At 35.8% G+C, this 25,159-nt stretch overlaps 1 protein-coding gene across 7 annotated transcripts in view; it reads left to right on the top strand.

Annotated features, from left to right (window-relative positions):
- LOC115918065 (galactosylceramide sulfotransferase-like) overlaps positions 1 to 25,159 on the top strand; it is a 51,415-nt gene that overhangs the window by 12,822 nt on the left and 13,434 nt on the right. For 6 of the 7 annotated variants that reach the window (XM_030991593.1, XM_030991591.1, XM_030991589.1 and 3 more), the window contains exons 2-3: positions 3,261 to 3,599; positions 7,368 to 7,630. In XM_030991593.1, the coding sequence (XP_030847453.1) occupies positions 7,461 to 7,630 (170 nt within the window). In that variant the 5' untranslated portion in view covers positions 3,261 to 3,599; positions 7,368 to 7,460. Of the gene's footprint in view, position 1; positions 859 to 3,260; positions 3,600 to 7,367; positions 7,631 to 25,159 lie in introns of those variants that run through there. The other variant, XM_030991588.1, reaches the window with a different exon arrangement.

Below are 25,159 nucleotides of genomic sequence, written 5' to 3'. Positions count from 1 at the left end.
TATCAATTTCGCTTTATGTTTTAAGAGTGTGCACTGTGCACGCAATAGGTATTGATATCCACACCACTCTCAATAGACCAGTTCGAAGATACAATCTGCGCATGCACAGAATGGTCACTTTTACAAAATTGTAAAACCCACTGATCTGCTATTCTGCTACTTGTCAAAGCCTGTTCATCTAGACAAGGGTGATCTTCTGCCGACGGTGGACGGCTTGTGCGAATTTGTGCCTAATTATATGCATGTATATGGTGCAAGTAAAAATGATGATGTTGTGACTATACTCGCAGCTGGTGGCTTCCTTCAACTGCTTCAATTGGGCAACTCAATGATATCCCAGTCTTTCAAGAAGCTGTACTTGTATTTGTAAGAACCAGAGGATGTACCAAGTCTGGTGAAACGAAGAAAATGTTGACTTCTTATAGCTCTGCCTTTCTGTGTGATGTAATCTGGAATAGGGATGGCTTTCTGGTGGTGGGGGATCTTGTACATCATGGGTAGACGTGATTGCAGTCGTCGCTCTTGTAGAGTTGGGAGTCCGATGTCTCGGATTTGATTCGTACCCCCTCCTCTGAACTTTCTCAAGCCTGTCTATCTTGTTTTGCCGATACGTGCTCATGAAAGTTATGTAATCATTCTTCATGCATGCCACTGTGATACATTCTATTAAACACAGGTGGAAGTAATTCTTTCAAGAGGGCAAATAAAGAATCACCTCCATGACTTTAGCTGTGATTATAACTGACACAAAGTGGGATTTATCTACCTTTAAAGATCTGTGGATATTTGGGGTCATCTGAACCATTTTGCTAACTACGAACTGGTCTAAGGATAGGCCTTTGTCACATTCACAAGCAGGTAATGATTGCTTAACTATATTTGGCACCAATGATTATTTATTGTTATATTCATCATTATTGAACCGTGCTGACTGCTAAGAAAGCATAAATGCTTGTAAGTAAGCAACCAGAGGACCGACGGCTTTAAGTCCTCTCCGATAGACCTGGTAATGAGGATTAATGCCTTACCAAAGGGCACTAGCGCATCGACTTGGTTTCGAACCCGGGTCACCGGCTTACTCGACCACTGCTCTACCATCTAACTTAGCTATCGCGCCTCCTCGTTATTATGATATTGATTTTTTGGGTGTAGAAACCCTTTTCTTTGGACTCTACATTTGGATATAATTTTATTTCAAACTCATGAGTACAATTTTGTTTAATTCCCTTTGTTGCACAGTTGAACAGCCCACGACGAAGGCTATAATGCCGAAAGCTTGGCTATAATAAACAACTGGTCACATCAGCTATAACGTGCTATATTACTCAATAGTATTTCACCTTTATGTCCACTACATATAACACGACCCGTCACGTTTAACAGTCGTAGTCGACTCCTTACCATGTTTATACACGTTTATATACATATATATATATATATATATATATATATATATACATAGATATTTGTGTTTGTGTGTGTGTTGTGGTGTGTGTGTTTGTGTGCATATATGTATATATGTGAGCCTGTTAAAAGGGTAACTCTATTTTGCGTCCTGGATAACTTATTTAGTATATTTTTTTTTAGTTGAGAATGTTAGCAGGATGTTCCAGTAAAATTACCTCCAGATTTGTTTAAGTTTTTTTTTTGTATATAAGTGAATAACATTTACAATTGACATATTATGTTTAGGTACTTATACGTTTACTTTGTTGCTAAGTTATATATATACTGCAAATAAGTTTGTGTTTAATTATGTTTATGTAAAAGCATCAATATTGAACACGTTTATTTTATTCAATTGTATGTTATGGTTTGTATTGCACATTTGGAGAAATAAAACAAAATTGTTTAAAAAAAAAATTAAAAAAAAAAAATATTTATACACATTGCCCCCAAAATGTAGACTTTTGTTCAAGTTCTTTGAAAAATTATGTACTGATGACCATATTTGCATGTCCTTGTCACGTATATATTTTGCTGGTATTATTCAATATTACATAACCAATTGAATTCGTTTTAAGAGTTGAGCCAGGCTTTGTTTTGACGTTCTCGCAGCATTGATCAGTGAGTGTTTTCCACTTATAAAAACTGAGTGTTTTTCCGACTAAAGTTGGTAATCCATAATTCCTGTAATCAGATAATGGTTTTGATTCATATAGCCAGCCCAACATATAGTTACAAACAGCAGGGGTTGATCAATTATTTAAAATAAGAGGGGTACGATTCCGAAAATTAAGGTCGTACAACCACCCCCCCCCCCCAAATTACCCCGATTTTAACGTGCGTTCAGGTCTGTAAGAGGCCACAATAATTATAGGATGACAATTTAGAAGGGGCACTGACGGATTGTGCCCCCCCCCTTCTCCATCCCAAGCCGTGAGCACCGTGGTCGCCAGCGGAAAGAAAGAAAGAAAAATACAATTAGCTTGTGCTTTTCCTTCCATGCTCTCACACACAATTATGCCTCGTATCTGTGATGTTAATTAACAACAAAGAAATCAAATATTCGTTCGAACTTCCGATTTGACAGGAAACGTTCAATTACGTGAGGGCGTTCCAATTTCTTGGTGTCTCCTTTTATTGTATTTGTTTTCAATGCAGCCATGCTGGAGAGAAAAATATTACCTTGTCGTGTCCTATCAACCATTCTCTTTAAGTTACAAATATATTATGTAAACTGTTGATCTTCACGTTGTATAAATAGTTCCGTCATCATTTATCATGTCATTATTTTCTTTGATTTAACGCGATTGTATAATTTTATTAGCCATTTGATTCCTTCATTCGAATGTAAACATAGAAATGGGAAAATGGAGATGGAAATTAAGAAGACAAGTGTATGTGATTATGTGATGGAGACATATTTTTCTCTTAATTAATCACTCTGAATCGAGACTCTTCGAGAGGCCATGCAGGTATTAAATGACGCCCACAGGGGGTATGAATTCAACCGTCCCGTTGCGTGTATGCAATGTCTTCACTTAAATATTCGTGTTGTGCCCTATATGCGGAGCTGAGTGGGGCAAGAAATTGTGTATGCGCGCCCGAGATTGCTTCATGTACAATGCATGCACGGCGCACCGAGAGGTGAGCCCGTGTTGAGTACTCTGCTTTTCTTATTATCTATCGCGAAGTCACACAACACATATTGGAACCCAGCTGATGAATCTCTCTCCCTGTATCTCTCTCTCTAATCCCTTCTCTCTCCTTCTTCCCCTCTCTCCCTCTTTCTGTCGTCCTCTCACCCCTGTCTTTAGATCATCTTCAGCAGAGGCGACGTCGCACAGGGAGCATTCCTAAATGAATGATTCACCGCTTTCTCCAGTTTGAAGTTTCTGCAGAAAAGAAGAAAAGCAGGCGTAGTGAGAGAGGAAAGGGGACGCGTGAGTGAGACGGTTCCCCATCACTGTGATATAGGAGGCATCCATGCCATAGCTGTGTATTTCATCAAGCGTTCAGGCAGCCTAGGATGAAGACACACCATCTGCCATGCCAGTGTGGAGAGCAAGGGAGTCTTTTCGCATGTGGGATTTGGCTTTATAGCTTCTAGGAAGGAAGGTTGCCTAGCTAGTCTGGAAGTGGATTAATCCCAAAAGGTACGTTCAATGTAGGGATAAGGAGACAAAGCAGCACCGCCGGAACATAAATATCTCGAAGTCACAGAGTCATTCAATGTGCATGATTGTACGAGTCTTGAATGTCACATTACTAGTAGCCCACGTATGTCCTCGAAATGGGTGGAATTCGACTGCCCGAAAATAGAACATAATAGTAAGCAGGAACTTGCTCAATTTGTGACAAGTCCCAATTTAGTAGAGTTCACAGATTTTCATTGCTGATTTGACGTTTTTATAGTCTTTAAAAGATAGAGGGTCACGAAGACAAATACGTAATATGTGAACATGTATAGTAGACCCGCCAAATAGATAAAGGCTGTAGAAAAAGATTCCTTTGTATTGCGGATGTAGACCTATATGAATAACGTCTATGCTAAAAACTACATGCATTTAAAAAAAAAAAAAAAAAAAATGTCACTTTTTAGACTAAAATGTGAAAGAAAGTCAAAAATCTTGATTTTTAATTTTTATGGGAAAATGTGTATTATATATTGACGGCGTTTGCATGAACCTTTTTCGTGATTAAACATAATATGTGTTGTCATGTAAAACAAGAAGAAGAAATGATTAGATAATGTGATGGACGGTTCAGTTTATGTTATCGGAAGAACATTGTTATCATCTTCACAGGATGTGCATGTTGAGTACACGTACTGTACTTTGTACATCTACATTGTACATGTACCGTACATGGCATGTCGAACAGCTATTAATAGCAGCATTAGTCGTACCATAGGCCAAAAAAACCGAAACAGCCCCAACTCTCTTAGATACAATCTTAAATGACAATTTCCTGTTTGTCATTTGGACCCTTATTTTTGAGAACGGGCTTGATTGCCCCCAAACTTTAGTGTTTATACATTATTTTTGATCGGCACGTTTATCCTTAGATTTCTGCATAATTTAGCGCCCTATACATTTGTACTAATCCAATAAACATAACTGTCTGCATTCCATGCGAGGCATGTTTAGAAAGTGACTGCTCATACAAAATGTACTGACCAAGTTTCAGAAGTAGATACTCCCCCCTCCCCCTCCAAAAAAAGAAAGAAAGGGGGGAGAGAAAAGGTCGATGCCCTGGCGACCCACTCTCCAGTAGCCTACCTATAGAAGTACTTTCACCTTCAAGCTATTATTTTGCATTCATTTAGGATCACTTGGTAATAGCTTAGGTCCCATTTGCAGCCAACATCAAATTTTGTAGAACTTTACAGGAATTTTGAACATGTCACGTAGGCCTATGTTCTATCTGTGGAATTCAAACGTTAGCAGTGTCCTAATATTCAAATTATGCAAGGAAACCCGTTTACCTTCTAGACTGCATTGTCAGACACTATAGAGTGACTGACTGGCTTCTTTATTTTCTTTGGTAATAACATACATAAAATGAGATGAAAAGGGTATGAGTATTTGTCTACATTAATTCTTATAATGGCCCAAATTACACTGATTGAATCTTTGCCATTACTTTAGTGATTGCAATCACTCAAGTCGATTCGACCACTAATAGTTCTATTTTCCCAGTTAAAGACATTTTCAAGCCCTTTAGTTTTGAGGGAAGTTCTAAATAGTATTATCTTTCAAATGCCGTTCGAATTGAGCCTTTTCATTTTTTTTGGCCTGCAAATGAAACATATACCGTTAATTTATCATTTTAGACTAGATACACGTGCCATAGCTGTACGAGACCCCATGGATTTCTCTGCTAACTTTTAAGTGGCAAAATTCAGTATCCATATACCTTTTCTTTACAATACACATGTTTACATTTTACATTTTAGACTAGATACACGTGCCATAGCTGTACGAGACCCCATGGATAATTTCTCTGCTAACTTTTAAGTGGCAAAATTCAGTATCCATATACCTTTTCTTTACAATACACATGTTTACATGTTGGCCCTAATTCACAAAGGAGGTTTGTCGACAAACCTAGGTTTACGTGCGTCATAATTTTATGACGCGTTTTGACGCGTTTTGACAAACCTAGGTCTGTAAATACAAACCTAGGTTTGTAAAAACGCGTCATATGACGTACATAAACCTAGGTTTGTCGACAAACCTCCTTTGTGAATTCGGGCCATTGTGTGCATAATGTTTGAACAAGGTTTCACTTGACGACTAAAGAGTTTACCAGAAGCTTGCCCGACGTAGCAACTACTAAAACATGAAAATTGGATTCCATCCATATAGAGATGCCTTTATTCAAAGTAGGTGGATGAAATGGCTTGTAACCAGGGGTTAGCGAAAGAAACGTGAATAGATTGAAATACATTAGCAAACAGGTCTATTATATTTTCTGTAAGTGGTACGAGCGATTCACTTTATTTTGCTGTTGAATGCATTTGGGCTGCCATTCCTGTCAGACCTACACAAATGTACCGAAGCATAAACCTGCCTGCCTATATTCCTTTCACTGATGGCATTCCATTCATGCAAAAAACCTAATATCGAGTGCGTTGGGTGTGTGTACGTTCGTGCATGCGCGGATTATACGGCCGGCAATTTATAACACGTATTATAAGGCCCTTCAATTATTCATGGTAAAACTCACTTTAGTCTGAACGGTTTTTCTTCAGTAAGTCCGTGGGCTGAATGGCGTGCTCAGATTAACATACATTTACAACCGAACAAAACAGAAATGAAAATAACGAAACGAAAAACATTTGAAAACATAAAGGGATTTTGTTTAAAATTATAACAGACCTTAAATAATATTAGGTTTAAAAAAATATTTAAAAAAAAATAAATACATAAAGCAATAATGATATAATTATAGTAAAGAAAGCTACATGTATTTGTGGACTATTTGGGGCAGTTCAGATGTGACGAAATAGATAGGAAACACTCTTTCTCAACATTTGAATTATAACCTCTGTGACTCAGTAAAACAAGGTTACTATATGAACCAACATTTCTTGATCAGGAAAGAATAACGTGTTTAATAATGCTATATTTTGATAGCTGCCATAATTCAAAGCTTATTGCATTATATTTTGTATATTTGGTTTGTTGGTACCAAGTTCGTTTGTTTTGCGTGGAAGTGATTAGTCAGATAAACGGTTATTGAGCATAGTCAAACTTTGTGGTAAGGCAAATTTAACTGTTAATAAGTTTTATGTTTTTGTTTTTTGTTCGTTAGGTTTTTTTTTCTTATCATTCCGTTAAATGTGGATTTTCCTTCGTTAATAGAACACTTGTCTAACTAATAGATATATTTCTTATCATAGTCAAGCGTTGGAAGTTAGTTATCTTTGTATATTTGGTTTGTTGGTATCAAGTTTGTTTGTTTTTCGTGGAAGTGTCCACTTCATTTGTGGAATATTAGTCAGATTATTGGTTATTGATCATAATCAAACCTTGTGATTTGGTAATCTCCGAAAAGCAAATTTAAATGTTAAGTTTTTTTTTTTTTTTTTTTGTTGTTCGTTAGTTTTTTTGTTATCATTCCGTTAAATATGGATTTGTCCATCGTTAATAGAACACCTGTCTATATTTGTTATCATAGTCAAGCTTCGGGAGTTAGTTATCTTATATTATGTATATTTGGTTTGTTGGTATTACGGTAAATACGGATTTTCCATCGTTAATAGAACATTTGTCTAACTAATAGATATATTCATAATCATGATCAAGCTTTGGGAGTTACTTATCTTATCTTATGAGTAGCAAATCATATTTTGTTGACGTAATTTTGTCATTTTGTCATTCTGCTAATTGGCATTGTCGATCATTTTATCACACTAGCCCGTCCACTTGATAAACCAATACGAAGAAACCACCACCAGCACCACGGAGGATTTGACTCTTCATCACCACTCTGCAGATGATCTACCAACCATGAAGGAACTGCCCAAATCGAAGAAAAACCGGTTGATGTTCTTCTGGACACTGGTGATGGTGACGACCATCTGGTTGGTCCTCTGGTCCATGTCCGACGGGTACGACCGCTTCACGTGGCAGGAGGAAGTGTCATCAATACCTGTCGTGTGTCACCCTTCAACCACCAGGTGAGTTCACGCAGACAGTTCATAAATACATAGGCCCGTAATTGTATTCGGGTTTAGGATTTTGTTCCAAATCGGATTTAATAATAGATGTTAGTAAGAAGATGTGTGCACGCACGCGCGCGTGTGTGTGTGAATTTGTGGGTGTGTGGGTGTGTGGGTGGGTGTGTGTGTGTGTGTGTGTGTAATTTATAGATTTTAGACCAAGGTCAATCCTTTTATCTAACGGAAAGCAAAATGCGGATGCATTATTAAGATGATTGTATTTCTTGAGATAGATAGCTACATGACACATGAATGTAGGTCTATGCAATATTCTATGCGATACATTATTTGTATAATGTTTGATCATATCGGAACAGATCTTTAACATATCAATTATTACTAGAGTCATCGATTTTCCCCCAGCTTCATACTGGTACTTACTAGGTGCCTGAAGTGGCGTGTTGATTAAATATAAAGTTCACGCCTGGTCTTGCAATGAAATTGTTGCGGGGGGGGGGGGGGGGCTGTCAGGATGCAATGTGAAACTGGGGTGATGATGTAGTGAATAGGCATTGATGTATCCGGAGAGGTTTTATAACCATAACATTGATTACAAATGTACACATTCTTGATAAAAGCACATACACTGTACACAAAAATGGGTATATAACTGTGATATGACTGTCTGGTCCAAACCTCACCTCTTTCTTGTCATCATTATTTCGAACAAGAAAGCATACGAAAAGCAATCTATCTCAGGGGGGCACTCATATTACGACTTTAATATCCAAGCTGACAAAGGATGAGAAAACTCACACATCGAGAGATTGAGTCATTAATTTATTCAAAACACGGTAAAAAAAAAATACATGTTCACCCTCTGCAGAAGTCAAGCTTGCTTATGAGAAGCGAGAGGCCGGATATGATTTTATTACGTATGCTTTTGTGAATCTTTGAAGACATGGATATAGTCTGCAAGCACAGACCCTAATATGACACTTTATCAAAAAATCATTGTGCCTTGAGAGAAGCCTAGCGCAGCTACCTACTGGTTGTGTCAAGCAGCTATATAGTACATGACCTATGGTAGTCTTATCGTGCAGACTCTCTTTTACGACTGACCAGGGTTTGTGCCTGCAAACTAACATGGATATCTGCCAATGATGATCTGCCAATATTCAGGCTTTCCCTTCTGCCTCATTCAAATCTTTCTCTCTCTATCTCTCTCTCTCTCTCCCTCTCTCTTCTCTCTCTCTCTCTTCTCTCTCTCTCTCTCTCTCTTCTCTCTTCTCTCTCTCTCTCTCTCTCTCTCTTCTCTCTCTCTCTTCTCTCTCTCTTCTCTCTCTCTTCTCTCTCTCTCTCTCTCATCCCTCTCTCTTTATCTCATAGTTTCTTTCTCCCTCCCCCTCTATCTTTCTGTGTCCATTCGTACCTCACTCTCCACTCTCCATCTCTCTGTCTCCCTCTCCCCTCCCTCTCCATCTCCCCTCCCTCTCACTCCCTCTCCCCTCCCTCTCCCCTCCCTCTCCCCTCCCTCTCCCCTCCCTCTCCCCTCCCTATCTTTCTCGACCTCTCTTCCCTACCGTCAATTATATTCAACCTGTTTTTCTTGTCATTTTTGAAAACGAACTTGTAGTTGTACGCACGATCCCATGAAACAAGCCCACATAATTTACATTTACTTTCTTTTCCACTTGATACCGGCCAGGAGAATAATGGTATGGTGTATGGTATGGTATATTTTATTTATTTACGGTTAAAAACAAATATAATAATTGCCTTCATTCAGCAAAAGCTGTTTTTCAACGAGGCCGTGATTACATAAAATTCGAATAGAATATAAAAAAAAATGAAAATACAACTTACAAACAAATATGCAAGTTATAATAAATGAACATAATTGCCAATTATGATTCGCCTTGTTCAAGGGTTGGCAGTAAATCAATCGGAAAGAGATGTCAACCTTTCCATAAAGCATAACATAAATTTAATTGACAAGAAGGAAACTTCTACATGAAGGTAAAATTATAAATACTCTCTCTATCCACCTCTCTCTTTCATTTCCATTTCCTCTTTCTTCAGATTTTCTGCAAATTGCAAAGGTACACGGGTCCACAAACCAGAGCCTTCTGGTTCTTTCTCCATCCCTCTTTATATTATCTTAAACCCAATGCTACTTCATTATGTGATATGCTTTGTTACCTATCAATTATAGAAAAGCAACAACAACAACAATACCCAAACCCAAATAGCAAAGACAAAATAAGACAAAAATGACGAGCTGTCATCCGCAAGGGGCACAAACACAATTAGGGGACGCACAGTACTATTTGCAAGTTTGGGTTGAAAAGGGGCGCAGATTGATTGTGCCCCCCCCCCCCAGAAAAAAATGCCATTGGATATGCATATATACGGCTCCAGTGAATATCTTATTCTAGTCAAAATTCATTATCGATATATGCGGTTTCGTGGTTTTATTTTTCATGGCTTACATTAGTTTGTGCATGAATGTCATGATTATTAAGCACGACTTCTCCTATGGACCAATACATTTTGGAGGCGTCCCACAATTGTAATTTAAATCAGTCATCGCTCTAATTGAGATGAATACAAAACCTTAATTTAAATGGTTTACAATGGTTTGTTCTTGACCGCTTTCGCATATCCAGTAATCAAGGATTCACATTTGGTCAAATAAAGTTAGGTATTTGCAAAAGGTTCAAAGGTTGACCTAGATAAATTTCACGGGCAAGGGCATTGCGACTCGTATGGCGTGCGTTTGGTGCCAAAAATGTATAAAATGTCGATGGTAAAAAACTTGATATTTTCGCCATGCGTTTAGGGTCATAAAGATGAAGGTTCAATGTGTGTGGTACGTGTGTATGGGTGTGTGTAATTGGGTTTCAAACGTATTTCAATCGGATATGATTATTTACGTCTGGGGACCGACTTTTAACGTCACTATCCGAAATACGTGGCTCAGTTTCGAACCAGGGTTCGCCTGAGCCAGTTTGTAGGCGAAGACAGAGGGACCAACCGAACGTAACGCTAGACCAATGGCTCAAAGGGAGAACTATCTATCTCCTAAACGTTCGAAGGTAAAAACAAAGATGTTTTGCCATTGATGTATTTCGTTGACCGGTCAGAGCACAACAAAACTCCATCCAGCTGATGTTCCGTTTCTGTGGATGAATCCGGTGGATAGAAAATATCGATTCATTTTCATAAAACCTTCACGACACCAACCGCCTGCCATAGGGGTTGGCTAAGTAGGTCGACGAAGTCGAAGAAGCGAATATCTATCCTTAGAACAACACGCCGCCTTTGAGGCACTGATGGAATTCGATCAGCCATTGATTTAACCTAAATGCGACTTCTCGATGTCCGATAGCCGTAGATATCCGAACCAAAGCCAAAGCACTGACTGCATGTACGTCGAAGAAGTCACCAAACAAAGATTTGTCTGGCATTTTTAAAGTCTTTCTAACACATGAAGAATGATTTCTAAATCGTGTTTTTTGTGTATGTTATTTTTTATTGTAAGCCAGTCATGTCATTTAGGCCGATGTCAGTTTTTTTTAAATATCACTTTTAATTATTCAATTAAATTCAAATTCAACTTAATTTCCCACATGGAAATCATTATGAACTATACGGATATAGGCTATATGAAATCATGTTCACGATGTTAGATGTTACTATGATCATTAATCTACAAGCCAGCAAAGTTCTTATTGATTTTTTAATGACGGTACAAGTTTCCACTATCATAATTGTTTGGAAGCATCTCTCTTTCCCCGAAAAAAGCTAATTACTTCGTGCTGACGTGTTGATGACTAGAAAACATGCTCAGTATACGACATTGGCCTACTTGCCTGCCAATTATGATATTATATCACGATAAAGTATAATCAGGAAGAAAAAAAAAATCCTGATGTGCCGTGGGTGGTAAAATTAATTCTGCCAAAGAATGTGAACATTAAACGAAATGTTTTGACTGAAGGTTCATTCAGGTATAAGGATGTGAACCCGGATGTGAACCGCGACAGTTTTTCATGATGACGTATGAAGTGTAATACATTTAATTTTGAGATATCTAACAAATAGAGCTCAGTGAATACGCTCATTTACACGTACATAAAACCGCAGCGTTTACAAAAAAAATAGTTAAACCCTCTAACGAAGAGCTCTATTTTGAAGTCTTTGTAAATGGTCGTTAAGTGCTTTAATGCTTTTCCTAAGTTTCTCCAGATTACATCACAATACTCAAATTTGCTTATATTATGCTCTCATGAAATACCAATGCAGCCTGTGATATAAATGGACGAGTTCTTTTGAGTAAATACAGACTTTTCCATATGTCTTGTTTAAGCTTATCTACTTGCTTGTTCCAGTCAACATATTCACAATTAAGACTCCAAGGTGTTTTATTTGCGTTACGCTTCTATCTTTCTAATCCGATTTCTACTCCCTACCAACAAAAACTCGCATTTCTTTACATTCAACGCCAATTTATTCTTTACCAACCATTTTGTTAATAGCTGAGAGATCATCATTCAGATTGTTGGCTAGAGCGTTCACTCTCTCAGTTTCTACGTATATACACGTATCATCTGCATAATGGGACACTCTGCAATTGTTGAGAACACATATTAAACAAATAGAAGGGGGCCAATATTACTCCCCTGTGGAATTCCACATGTAATACTTTGGAAAGATGATTTAGTACCATTAACAACTGTACATTGACGACGCCCAACCAGATAATCCTCGAACCATTTCAAAACATTCCGTTAATGCCTTTCTCTTTAATTTGTTTAACAATAGATGGCGGTCTAGCTATATACTGTATCGAATTCTCAAATCTAAAGCGAACATACCCAACACGGTTTCCCTTGTCTAGGCTATCTAGTATAATATACTTTTCGTGACATTGAGTAAGGCAGTCATGGTAGAATGATTCGGACGAAAACATGATTGGTGTGCACATTATATAGTAATGAATGAAAGAATACTTATACACTTTGGTAAAAGTTCTCTATGATTTTAGCAAGGGGTACAGACAATATATAGAGATGAGTCTATAGTTTCCCATGTCGGTTTTGTCACCCCCATTAAATATAGGTGTGTCTCGTGATAGTTTAAACTGAGGAGATATTTCACCAGTTCGTATTGATAAGTTAATGTAACAACGTGGTTTTACTATATGAGGTAAAATAGGTTAAATCAGTGAAGCGGTTATGTCATCGAGTCCTCCGGTCTTTTTACAATCTTTTTATTAATCATCCTCATATCCTAACTTTCTAATACGCTGATATTTCGTTTGGACATACATTATCCGAATTAACATCATCACTGTGTTCTACATCCTCTATTATTTTATCTTTTTCTAATTCTATATTTCGTCCAATACTCGAAAAGTACCGATTAAATCCTTCAGAAATGTCTGTTTTGCCATCATATGCTTTACCATCATTCTTAATCTGTTGGATTTTTTTACATTTTTCTTCCGAGGCATAACATAATTCAAAGATTTCCATACTTGTGTAGATTGACCACTGCTATTGAAATAAAGATGTACAATCTTTCTTAGCTCTCCGAATCTTTGCTGTTACATCATTTCTCAAGTGGCCGATACGATGCCCAATCATTAAGCGATGTTATGTAACCTTAAAGAGAAGGTTGAGTTCTGGGAAGAGGTGAAAAATAATTTGTGAACTTTATCATTCTTATTATGCAAGTGTGGAAGAACATCAGATAAGACATGTTCCCTGAAAAGTATGGCTCTTCAAATGCCTTCATATTCTAAATATGTCATGTAAATCGTAAAACTCGGGGGGTAGGTTTTTTACGCCACGTGTTCGTGTAGTCCCATATACATCTTTCTGTGTACAGTGTTTGTAACTTTACCAAGACTTGGCCAAATTTCTTATCATTTTGATGATTCCAGAACCTTGCAATACACACAAATTCTTATATGCTAGATGATCAACCTTTTTTGGTCGATTCCACACCGTTTCTTTCACAATGCAATCACATTACCAGAACTCAACTTCATCTTTAATGATCGTGCATTGAAAGAGCTCAATAGAAGGGCGGTTCTTGAGTACTTCCATGCCCCAAAGGGTTTTATTTTATCATGGTCACTTTTATTTAATTTTGTTTTTCGATGTTAGAAACAAAAAAAAATGTTTTTGTCCCTTTTGTTGGATGTTGCATAACAATAAGCGCACCCGATGTATCCTATCTCTACCCAATATTTTCCAGATACGTGCGAAACTATCATACTTGTCATACATATAAACCTGCACAAATAGGCAATATCTTTCTATTAGAATGTAATATTATATCCAAGCAAAACATAACACTTTATTTCAATGTGTGCTGCTGAATGGTCGTATTATATGCGTTTCCCCATCCAGACAAAACAAAACCCGAACAAATGGAATATATCCGCTGCACAAGGGAGTTGGAATGGATCCATTCAAGCTCCCTGGTTGCACTGGGTTTATTTTGGAAAAAGTCCACGACACTCTATACGGTTGGTTTTATGAGGTTGTTAAGTGTTATTTGCAAATAACCAAATGTCATCATAAGTAGGTTATGTACATTGAAGATCTAATATCCTGATAACTAAGCGCGGTAGCTCAGTTGGTGGAGCAGTGGTCTCGTAATCCAGCGACCCGGGTTCAAAACCAAGGCGATGCGCTAGTGCCCTTTAGTAAGGCATTAATCCCCATTACTTGGGGGTGTTTCAGTAAACCCTAAAATCGATTTTAGCCTTAAAATTGATTTTTAAAATAGAAATCAATTTTAGTTGATGAAACAACCCCAGGTCTCTCGGAGAGGACCTAGCCGTCAGCCCTCAATGTATGTCGATGATATATATTGACGATTACATTTAGGTCCTAATATGAAGTGTTTTGGGGGTAAAGTAAACTTTAAAAATAAATTGATTAGTTTCAAAATAATTTTTACGAATGAATAGGCAAATCGCAATCGATAATTTTTATCGAACAGAATGGGAAACGACTTGGCTTATCGGTAAAGCGTCTGCCTGTCGAAACAAAGATCGTCTGTTCGAATCCAACCGAGGCGGATGACTGAATGTAATAACACGCCCTAACCATGACCATGGAATACACTCCATCCCTCGGATAGGACGCTAAATTAAGGTCCCTGTAGAATGTAGAGGAGAGTCAACACATTTGCACATTGAGAACCTACCACAATATTCGTCTAAGAGTAGGGGAAAACCTCAGTGTAGTGGTCCACCTTCACACCCCTCAGTTGTATATTATGAGGGGGTTCTGCGTCCAGATGCTTAACAAAAATAAAGCCGACAACTTTGCCTTTGAATTTAACAAAATGAATGCATCGAATAGCACTAGCCGTCAAATTCGTCCTGTGTGATATTGTCTAAGATAAGTCTTAACAGATTTATGAAATATAGCATGGAAACTTCTTCAAATTACTGTTAAACATCAACTACCCGGATGCACAATCTGTCCGGACACTGTAAACGTCTGGCCTGGGTATGATGGATCACGGTGATTCAGTTTGCTTCCCCCTTCCAGGAACAAGTTATATGAACGGTAAGGGTGCTGCTTCATTATACCAAAGACAGTGACACTTTGATTTAGATCAACAATAGCCGTGGCCATGGCCTGTATAATGCAGCACTATCAGCTTACGAGTGAACATTAATTCACCAGCAGGGCGTCTGTATAGAACCTGTCTTGTACTCTGCATGAACCTTCATCACATTGCCAGCTTTGTGATTGATGTCGGCGATGAATTCTGTTTAAAGAAAGAGAAGGGTATACGAAATTATCGTCACATTTTCACTTTAAGCATGGGCCGTAAGAGCCATACAAGGCCTTTTTACGTCACACTAAGTGATGCATTGTAAAAAAAACTGTCCGAAAGTTTTGGGGAAACCAGGAAATAGTGACTAATGTATTATTGCTATAATATTTAATGTTGATAACACATACAAAGTGATATCGAGAATGTAATAAATAAATAGGCATATTTACCATGGTTACACGAAGAAACATTTATGTAATAAGTAAACTAGTCTGGATTGCTGTGGGCGTGGTTGTGGAAACATTAACAATGTATTGATTTGAAAACGCGCTAGGGATACACAATCATAATAAGTAACGAACTCCGATCATTGAGCAATTAATTTCAGGGTTTCTGTGAAGGATGATCCATACATTCAGAAGTCCACAAATTCATTCACCCACATGTTCAATAATGGTCTTTTCGAAATTCGCATGTAATTACGACATCACACGTACATGAAGATTCTGGGCACGTACTTCTCACCTCTACCATAGGGCATCACGATACACGTATAGGAATGATATGCGGCGGGCACGAGGGGGTGGGGGGGGGGGGGGGGGTGGATTGCTTAGAGCAGGGTTGACGAGAAAGTGTAATTAACTCGATATATAGGTGATGGGGCCCGTGGCTAATCTTGTCTCGGTGATAAAGAAGGAAGCAGCCTCTCACAAGTACAATACCGCCGACATCCCATCGAAACGAGTGTTAATTTTATTACACGCGTTCTAACATGAGATGTCGGCGAATTTGTACTTAAAGTTGATACTCTAAGCAAATAAATGTCCCTTAATTTGTTACCTACGGCAAATATATGTTATTTTTAAGTTTTTCAATTACTTAGTATATCACAAAAAAATTCTGTCTACTCGAAATCCTCAATTGAAATGTCTAAAATATCCGCCTCTCTTTGCATAGAAAATCAGTCACGACGCTGGTCTACTATTTATGACCTCACGTCCGGGAGAGAGTATATTCACGTACCCGGATGTTCCATAGCAAACATGTGCAGAGTGATACGATTTTCTGCATATTTTTGTTTCAAAGGCTGAAAAGTCTAATAAATCATAATTCTATGTACAATTCTTTACCTTCCCCTAGTACTTCATAGTATTAATATCAATTCCCCTTTTAAAAATTATGACATATACATGCCAACGATGTGCTATTAGTCGATATTTTCACCATGTAATTTTAGTTTTGGTGTTGAAATCGGCCCAGGCACGGAGTGAACAGTAGCTGTCTACCCATGCACAGTTCATTACCATACACTACAGCGATCTCCCAATGGTTTCTTCCTTTTCCCCATGTCTTTCGCCTTCCTTGGCCCTGAACATCCTTCATCTACCAATTCTGACACCGGTAGTCAGGATTAAGTCTTTGTTAGTTGTTTTTCTTAGCTGGCAACGTCGCTTTCATTCTCTTGCAATTGCCGATAAACATATAACTAGCGCACGTACGTTCCATCACAAGCAAGCAGCGCCTAGAGCAGCGGCTTGGTCTTACCTCCCGATTCTGCTCGCTCCACGAACGTTCATGCAAGAGCCGCATCATTCGCCAAAATATTATAGAGGAAGCGCGCTTGCATGATCTCGTTCAAGTTTGATATTTTACAACATAAAATGTTTAACTGGTACTGTATCCTTTTTTGAGGCAGTCACACACATCTATGATAAGTACTATCATAGTTCTAGACCTATTCGTTTTACAAAACTGCTCATGTACATCTGATGACAATATAATGCATCCGCCTATTCATAAGTGCACGATTTAACTGTAATTCCTAAGCAGTAAACTCGTCTTAAATCTCTACCAAATAGGTGAATATGAGGATATAAAAAGAAATCAGCGACTGGAAAATGTAGCTTCGTTATTCTTCATTCAAATGAAAACAGAAAATCCATCAAATATACTCCTTAACAACAACAAATCTAAGCTCTGACAGGATAGCATTTACGTAGGGATATCACTGCCATTCACTCTCACTGAGCTCATGACTCCCGTTCGTGACGTCACGGATAGAGGCCTGACTCTACGTGCACTTCCGGGTTTCAGACTTAGATATTTTGGTAGAGTTTACTCGAATAAATTCATTATTCTAAACTTGTTTTGTCGGGTGGACACCATTTGGTGTTATTATGGGGGTTAAAAGCTTTCTATTTATGTAATTATCTCAGTATTTGGGATTGTCTTAGAGTATCAACTTTAAGACGGTCTCGTGAAACGATGCCCAGATATCTGAATGCGACTCTCTCTCTCTCTCTCTCTCTCTCCATTCCTCCCTTCCTCTCTTCCACTCTCCCTCTCATTTTCTCCCTCTTTCTGATTTTCCCATTCTCTACTGTTCGTTCGCTTTCTGTTCGACATCGTTGCATAATAATCTATAAATAAATTCTTATTGTACGAACATTTATATTTATGATGAGGACGTGTATTCGAACTGCGGTGATTATGACTACCCCAATTATTACATTACATTACATGTTTAAATCATGGAAAATGATTATGATAATGCGAATAGAAAGAAATGGACATCTAATGAAATCAATCGAATGTAGTAATTAGCGGTGATTAATGGTATTACCTGGTATTATTTCTTTCTAACTTCACACTATTTGATAGTATTTATTTAATGTCCGTTGCGACCCAGTGACCTAGCGTAGAGGCAGGATGTAAGGTCACTAGGGTCTGGGGTATGGAGGGGGCGGGGCATCAGTTTGGGAAAAGTATATGTCCGTCTGGATTCATGTGAGCTTATGTCCAAAACTAAGGGGAAGTGATGGCGGCGTTTGCATTGAATCGTGAATTCCAAAATGGCAAACAGCTATATAGAAGAATGAATTATATTCCTCCCCTCCCCCTCCCCCTTCCCCCTTTGGAGGAGCTGGGCAGGGGATGCATCTCAATTATTGTCTCTTTAATTATCAGCTCATTCAAGACAAAGAAAGTCTAGTATAACTATGGCGTGTATACAACATGCATACAAATTAGGCTAACAAAAAAATCCTTACGACGAAATCGATGGACAAGGGTAGCCGCGCCAGCATGTCAATAAGTTATTGGTAGCTAAATCATGTTATCTATGCACCGCTGCGGTTAAAGGGATATATTGTTATGCCGCACGTCACACAATCCATCTTACAAACCAAAATACAACAGACAACAAACCAATCTTAAGGATGTATTATGTATTATAACTCATTGTATTGATGCCTCTTTATTCTTAGAAACCCCATTAAGCTATTTGTTTCATTAGTAATATCATCTTTATGCTATATGAATCAATTCCATGTTGTACAGTGAACAAAATCATGACAATTGCCAAAGTTTTCCCAAAAATAACTCAATTGAAATTTCGATACGCTATTGTGTTATCATTTAGGTTCATTGTATACGTCATTGTAAAGTTCGCTCATTTTAAAAAGGTGTAAAGGCTACTAAATAGCCTTGGGTTGAAGTTTAAAGTGCGGGTTCATAGAAAATCACAAATATGGCAAATACCGTATTGCTAGAAACTGGTAAGCTAACAGATGGCCATCATGCAAGTTTTAAGTCAACTACATATCGGGTGATTTATAAAAATACAAATAAAACAACCTCCATAGCATCTGGGATATGCGAAAGATTCGCCGGAAAAATAACGATATTTTAATGCCGTCACAATATGAACCAACCCTGCCCAAGCAGACGACATCCCATAAAGAATGAATATAATTGTAATGCTATTATTTCTCAAATTATAATGAGTTTAGTGTATATAAATGTGATGGCATTTTGCACCATTCAAAAAGGGATATATTACCCCCATTCTGATAACTAAGTTTTTTTGTTTGTAAATACACAGGATAGGGGTTAATGAACAATCAAAGAAACCACACTTTCAAATGAAAAAACCTCCGGAATGATGGCATGGACGTCATTTTGTTCCCCCTTGATACGCCGAACATGCCGCGGTGTATGCAGCTGAAAATACAATGGCGTCTTATTTTGTTAACAAGCGACGGATTCCCTTTTTTTTTTATCCTTGCATTTTTCATCAAAATAATACCATGCACGGGGTTTAGAGTGAGGCAATAGATTAAATATTTCGCCTGAGGGTACTGAAATTGTATGAGATGTCATGGGACATCGTCTGCTTGTGCACATCATGTTCAACATGTGACGTCATATCTCAGCAGCGACCGGAGAGCTTTTCGGGTGCTATGTCGGGGCTGTATCTAAGCGTTTTGTAATCGTTAATAATCTTTACTTCGAATGTTTCCAAGCATTGGCTTTTGATAACCTTGGTCAATCAAAGTGTCACCTTTGCAATAATGACATTAAAGTTAGTTTTTTTAAATCAATGAACCTTCTCTTTAAAGGTATTTGCGATCATGTTGGTGTTGTTGCTATGATTGATGTACCTCGGGAAATCTCATAAGTCGTTACGAGCAACCTATACAGGAGTTTCTATGTATGAGATTGAAAAGATACTTACTGGGTCAACTATGTATTGAAATTTTAATACTGGACGGAATATGCGGATTCAGTATATGAGTCATTACTATCCGCGTTACCCTGGAACGAGATGGGATCGAGGGAGGGAAGGAGCGTGGGAGGGGAGGAAGGAAGCTAGGAGGAAGAGAGAGAGGGAGGAAAGAGGAAGTGAGGGTGGGAGAGAGAGAGAAAGAGAGAGAGGGGGGTGTGGAAAGGAGGGAGGGTGTACGAGTAGGGAGCGGGGGGGGGGGGTGGGAGGGGCGAGGGGGCTTCCATACCGACTGCAAACTTGTACATTCTCCTTATTTTTCTTTCGGTATATCATCTTAACTCTGTTTTAGCAATGTTACTGCAGTTCTTATTCTGACTCTGTTCATTCTACGAATAATCTAATGTTTATCTAGTAACCCCAGAAGGACGTTTTCCGATAACGATATACTTTCAGTCTAGAGGTGAAAATGAAGGGATAATGCACTTCATGGTTATCGATAATGTGGATAAACAGGATAAGAGTAACCTGTATGTTCCCATCCTTCCCTTTCTTGACAGTCGCGTAAATATGGCACGGGAGTGAAACCGAATCTTCTGAAATATATTGCAGAACGTACGGAAAAGAAAATCGTTATCGTATCAATTACTAGGTCAATGTCTCAAATAAAAACGTTTTTTGTCCCTGTAATGACATCCTTTTACATTGGTTTTTGACATTATCATATTAAAGAGAAGGTTGAGTTCTGGGAAGAGGTGAAAAATAATTTGTGAACTTTATCATTCTTATTATGCAAGTGTGGAAGAACATCAGATAAGACATGTTCCCTGAAAAGTATGGCTCTTCAAATGCCTTCATATTCTAAATATGTCATGTAAATCGTAAAACTCGGGGGGTAGGTTTTTTACGCCACGTGTTCGTGTAGTCCCATATACATCTTTCTGTGTACAGTGTTTGTAACTTTACCAAGACTTGGCCAAATTTCTTATCATTTTGATGATTCCAGAACCTTGCAATACACACAAATTCTTATATGCTAGATGATCAACCTTTTTTGGTCGATTCCACACCGTTTCTTTCACAATGCAATCACATTACCAGAACTCAACTTCATCTTTAAGGCTTGTAGAAGTGTTGTGGTCTCGTGCATGGGTAAGTAAGCAGACTGCGATCACAGGGGATGTGGTTAGAATCCATGCCACATCATTAAACGACTCTTTGCAAGACAATAATGGGCATTTGCCACACACAGGTGATAGGTGACCCAGGTGAATTAAACAGGTACCGGCAGAATTTCTATGAGCTGTCACCGGTCGATGTAACCCAAAGCTCTTGGGAATCCGTATGGACACATGAAATGCGCTATATACTAGAACTTATTGTTATTATTATTATTATCATCAGTATTATTATAATTGTTAATATTATTATAATTGTTAATGTTATTATAATTGTTAATGTTATTATAATTGTTAATATTATTATAATTGTTAGTGTTATTATAATTGTTAATGTTATCATAATTGTTAATATTATTATAATTGTTAATGTTATTATAATTGTTAATATTATTATAATTGTTAATATTATTATAATTGTTAATGTTATTATAATTGTTAATATTATTATAATTGTTAATATTATTATAATTGTTAATGTTATTATAATTGTTAATGTTATTATAATTGTTAATATTATTATAATTGTTAATATTATTATAATTGTTAATGTTATTATAATTGTTAATATTATTATAATTGTTAATATTATTATAATTGTTAATATTATTATAATTGTTAATATTATTATAATTGTTAATATTATAATTGTTAATATTATTATAATTGTTAATATCATAATTGTTAATATTATAATTGTTAATATTATAATTGTTAATATTATTATAATTGTTAATATTATAATTGTTAATATTATAATTGTTAATATTATAATAATTGTTAATATTATAATAATTGTTAATATTATAATTGTTAATATTATAATTGTTAATATTATTATAATTGTTAATATTATAATTGTTAATATTATAATTGTTAATATTATTATAATTGTTAATATTATAATTGTTAATATTATAATTGTTAATATTATTATAATTGTTAATATCATAATTGTTAATATTATAATTGTTAATATTATAATTGTTAATATTATTATAATTGTTAATATTATAATTGTTAATATTATAATTGTTAATGTTATTATAATTGTTAATATTATTATAATTGTTAATGTTATTATAATTGTTAATATTATTATAATTGTTAATATTATTATAATTGTTAATGTTATTATAATTGTTAATATTATTATAATTGTTAATATTATTATAATTGTTAATATTATTATAATTGTTAATGTTATTATAATTGTTAATGTTATTATAATTGTTAATATTATTATAATTGTTAATATTATTATAATTGTTAATGTTATTATAATTGTTAATATTATTATAATTGTTAATATTATTATAATTGTTAATATTATTATAATTGTTAATGTTATTATAATTGTTAATATTATTATAATTGTTAGTGTTATTATAATTGTTAATATTATTATAATTGTTAATATTATTATAATTGTTAATGTTATTATAATTGTTAATCTTATTATAATTGTTAATGTTATTATAATTGTTAATATTATTATAATTGTTAATATTATTATAATTGTTAATATTATTATAATTGTTAATGTTATTATAATTGTTAATATTATTATAATTGTTAATATTATTATAATTGTTAATATTATTATAATTGTTAATGTTATTATAATTGTTAATATTATTATAATTGTTAATATTATTATAATTGTTAATATTATTATAATTGTTAATATTATTATAATTGTTAATATTATTATAATTGTTAATATTATTATAATTGTTAATGTTATTATAATTTATATAATATCATTATTATGATTGTTATAATTATTATTATTATAATTATCATCATCATCATCATCAAGTTCATACTCCGACTCAAATGTACCGTAAAACAGAAAATACCAAGTCATGCCAATTAGGAACAGGATGGTTTTATTTGTTCCTCTCTTTATTTCTTCTTTTTTTTTAACTTGATATTACAATTGTAATATATATCAGTAATAGATCCAGGCTTCTCAAATCGTATGTCTTCACTCTAAAAACTAAAATGTTAAATCACCATTTAAAAGGGCCGAGGAGTGACCACTTTTTCAAGATGTCAGATCGATACTTTTAACCTGCTGGATTCAACCTTATAGGCCCGAATTCACAAAGGAGGTTTGTCGACAAACCAAATTTTGTCAAAACGCGTAAAAACGCGTCGTATGACGCACATAAACTTCGGTTTGTCGACAAACCTCCTTTGTGAATTCGGGCCATAATGTTGGATCCAGCATGTTCAAAGTGTAAATCTACAATTTTGAAAAGGTGGTCACTCCTCGTCATGTACGTGCACGCAATACTTTCTGACAAACCTAAACAACAAGCTGCCGTTTGAAATTGACTAATACACGTTAACCTGCTAGCCAAAATATTAGTAAAAATATTGAATGGCATTGATAAGGAATAAATAAATGTATGTAGGCATTATAATTCAAATTGATCGCGTAATTCTACGTATATTTACAGTGTATGTGTGTGTGAGACTGGGATTTGCCCTGCACAACACTCGTAAGTTTAAATTGAATGGAATCGCATACATTTTTATTTGAATTCTACTCTTGAGTCTTGAAAGATAATCCCATAGGAAAGAGGGGATTTCGAATCTTATTCCGTGCCGGTGCCGGTCCCTCTGTCTCAATATACACGAATATAAATCCACCTTTCTTTGAGGGATCATGTTGGGATCAATTCGCTTTGGAGTGAAAGTTCACCCTAAAAATAGTGGACTCTGATCTCATAAAGAGTACTAATATTTAAATAACTATACTCTAAACTATATGAGATATCATAATTATAACCCATAACAGTCTACTGTTAAATGTATCAGCTTTTTCCTCCACAAATTTGTATTTCCACTTTCATTTTTTAATAAATTTTAAAATAATCAATGTGACTCCAAGAAATTATTTATACACAAATAACATACAGAAATTCGCCTAATTTGTACAAGAAAATATTAAGTATAAATTTCAATCCGCGTTGCCAATTCCAAGACTTCAACGATCAGTTTCAATTAAATCGCACTTCTGCAACAGAAATGGACTCATCTTTTCCAGCGATGTTATCAGTTTCTACTCAAGTATTTGATTGAGAGCACACTGGATCATCCGAAGAAAAAAAGTCACTAAAATGGAGACTAGTTAAAGCAAATCACTTTTGAAACATAATACGATATGAAAAAGAAAAGAGGAAAGAAGCACCCTTCTTACGAACTCTGGATTTGTGGGCCGGTCACACATCACTGATGATATCGATAACTACAACTATGAAATCGCTCTCTGTATATACTGTAGAAACTGTATTTCGATCCGAGAAAGTCGGTGTATATTGAAAGCTCATTAGCCGAAATCAGTGCAAAAAACACCGATATCAAATATTTGTTTTGTGAATACATCATAATTTATATTGACTCTATAGTATCGTTTTTATTTATGGTAGTTTATGTGATCGCGCCCATTTTTAGACGTTTTATCAACTCTAGCTGAAACTGAGAAAATTCCTGGTGTAAACTCCATAAATAGCGAATCAGGTACTCATCAGTGATTTCTGTATTATTTGTTTACATGCACCATCATCTATAGATAATAAGACTTGATTCTTAGATATTGAATCTTGAATCTTGAAGGCCGGTATTAAAATACTTGGCTCAACTTGTTATTAGAGATATCTTTTTTTATTTTTGTATTTAGGTTTTATTTCCACATTAACTGCATATAAATAGAATTTACAAAGTATAAGTCATATACAAGGTAAAAAAACATGTACATAATATCCGATAGATATAACAGTAAAAAAACGAATTAATGGCAAGTCATTAAATTCAAAAGATGCTAACAATAATCTGCAGTAATGAGGAGGAAACCTTGGAAGCATTATGCTTGTAATTAATGAGGAGGAAACCTTGAAAGCATTGTTTGCTGTAACCGCGACAATAATAATGTGTCGTATCGTATACAGTGTATTGTATATAACATCGAATTAACAAACACAAAAAGTAAAATTCAACAAAATGTCTGTTATCTCTCAAATTTAATAAGACTAGTGTCAAAGTTCT

The sequence above is a fragment of the Strongylocentrotus purpuratus genome, unplaced genomic scaffold, assembly GCF_000002235.5.
Source record: "Strongylocentrotus purpuratus isolate Spur 01 unplaced genomic scaffold, Spur_5.0 spur5_scaffold_2, whole genome shotgun sequence".
Lineage (NCBI taxonomy): Eukaryota > Metazoa > Echinodermata > Echinoidea > Camarodonta > Strongylocentrotidae > Strongylocentrotus > Strongylocentrotus purpuratus.
The sequence above is the reverse complement of the archived record's forward strand: the minus strand, read 5'-3'. Positions and strand labels throughout refer to the sequence as shown.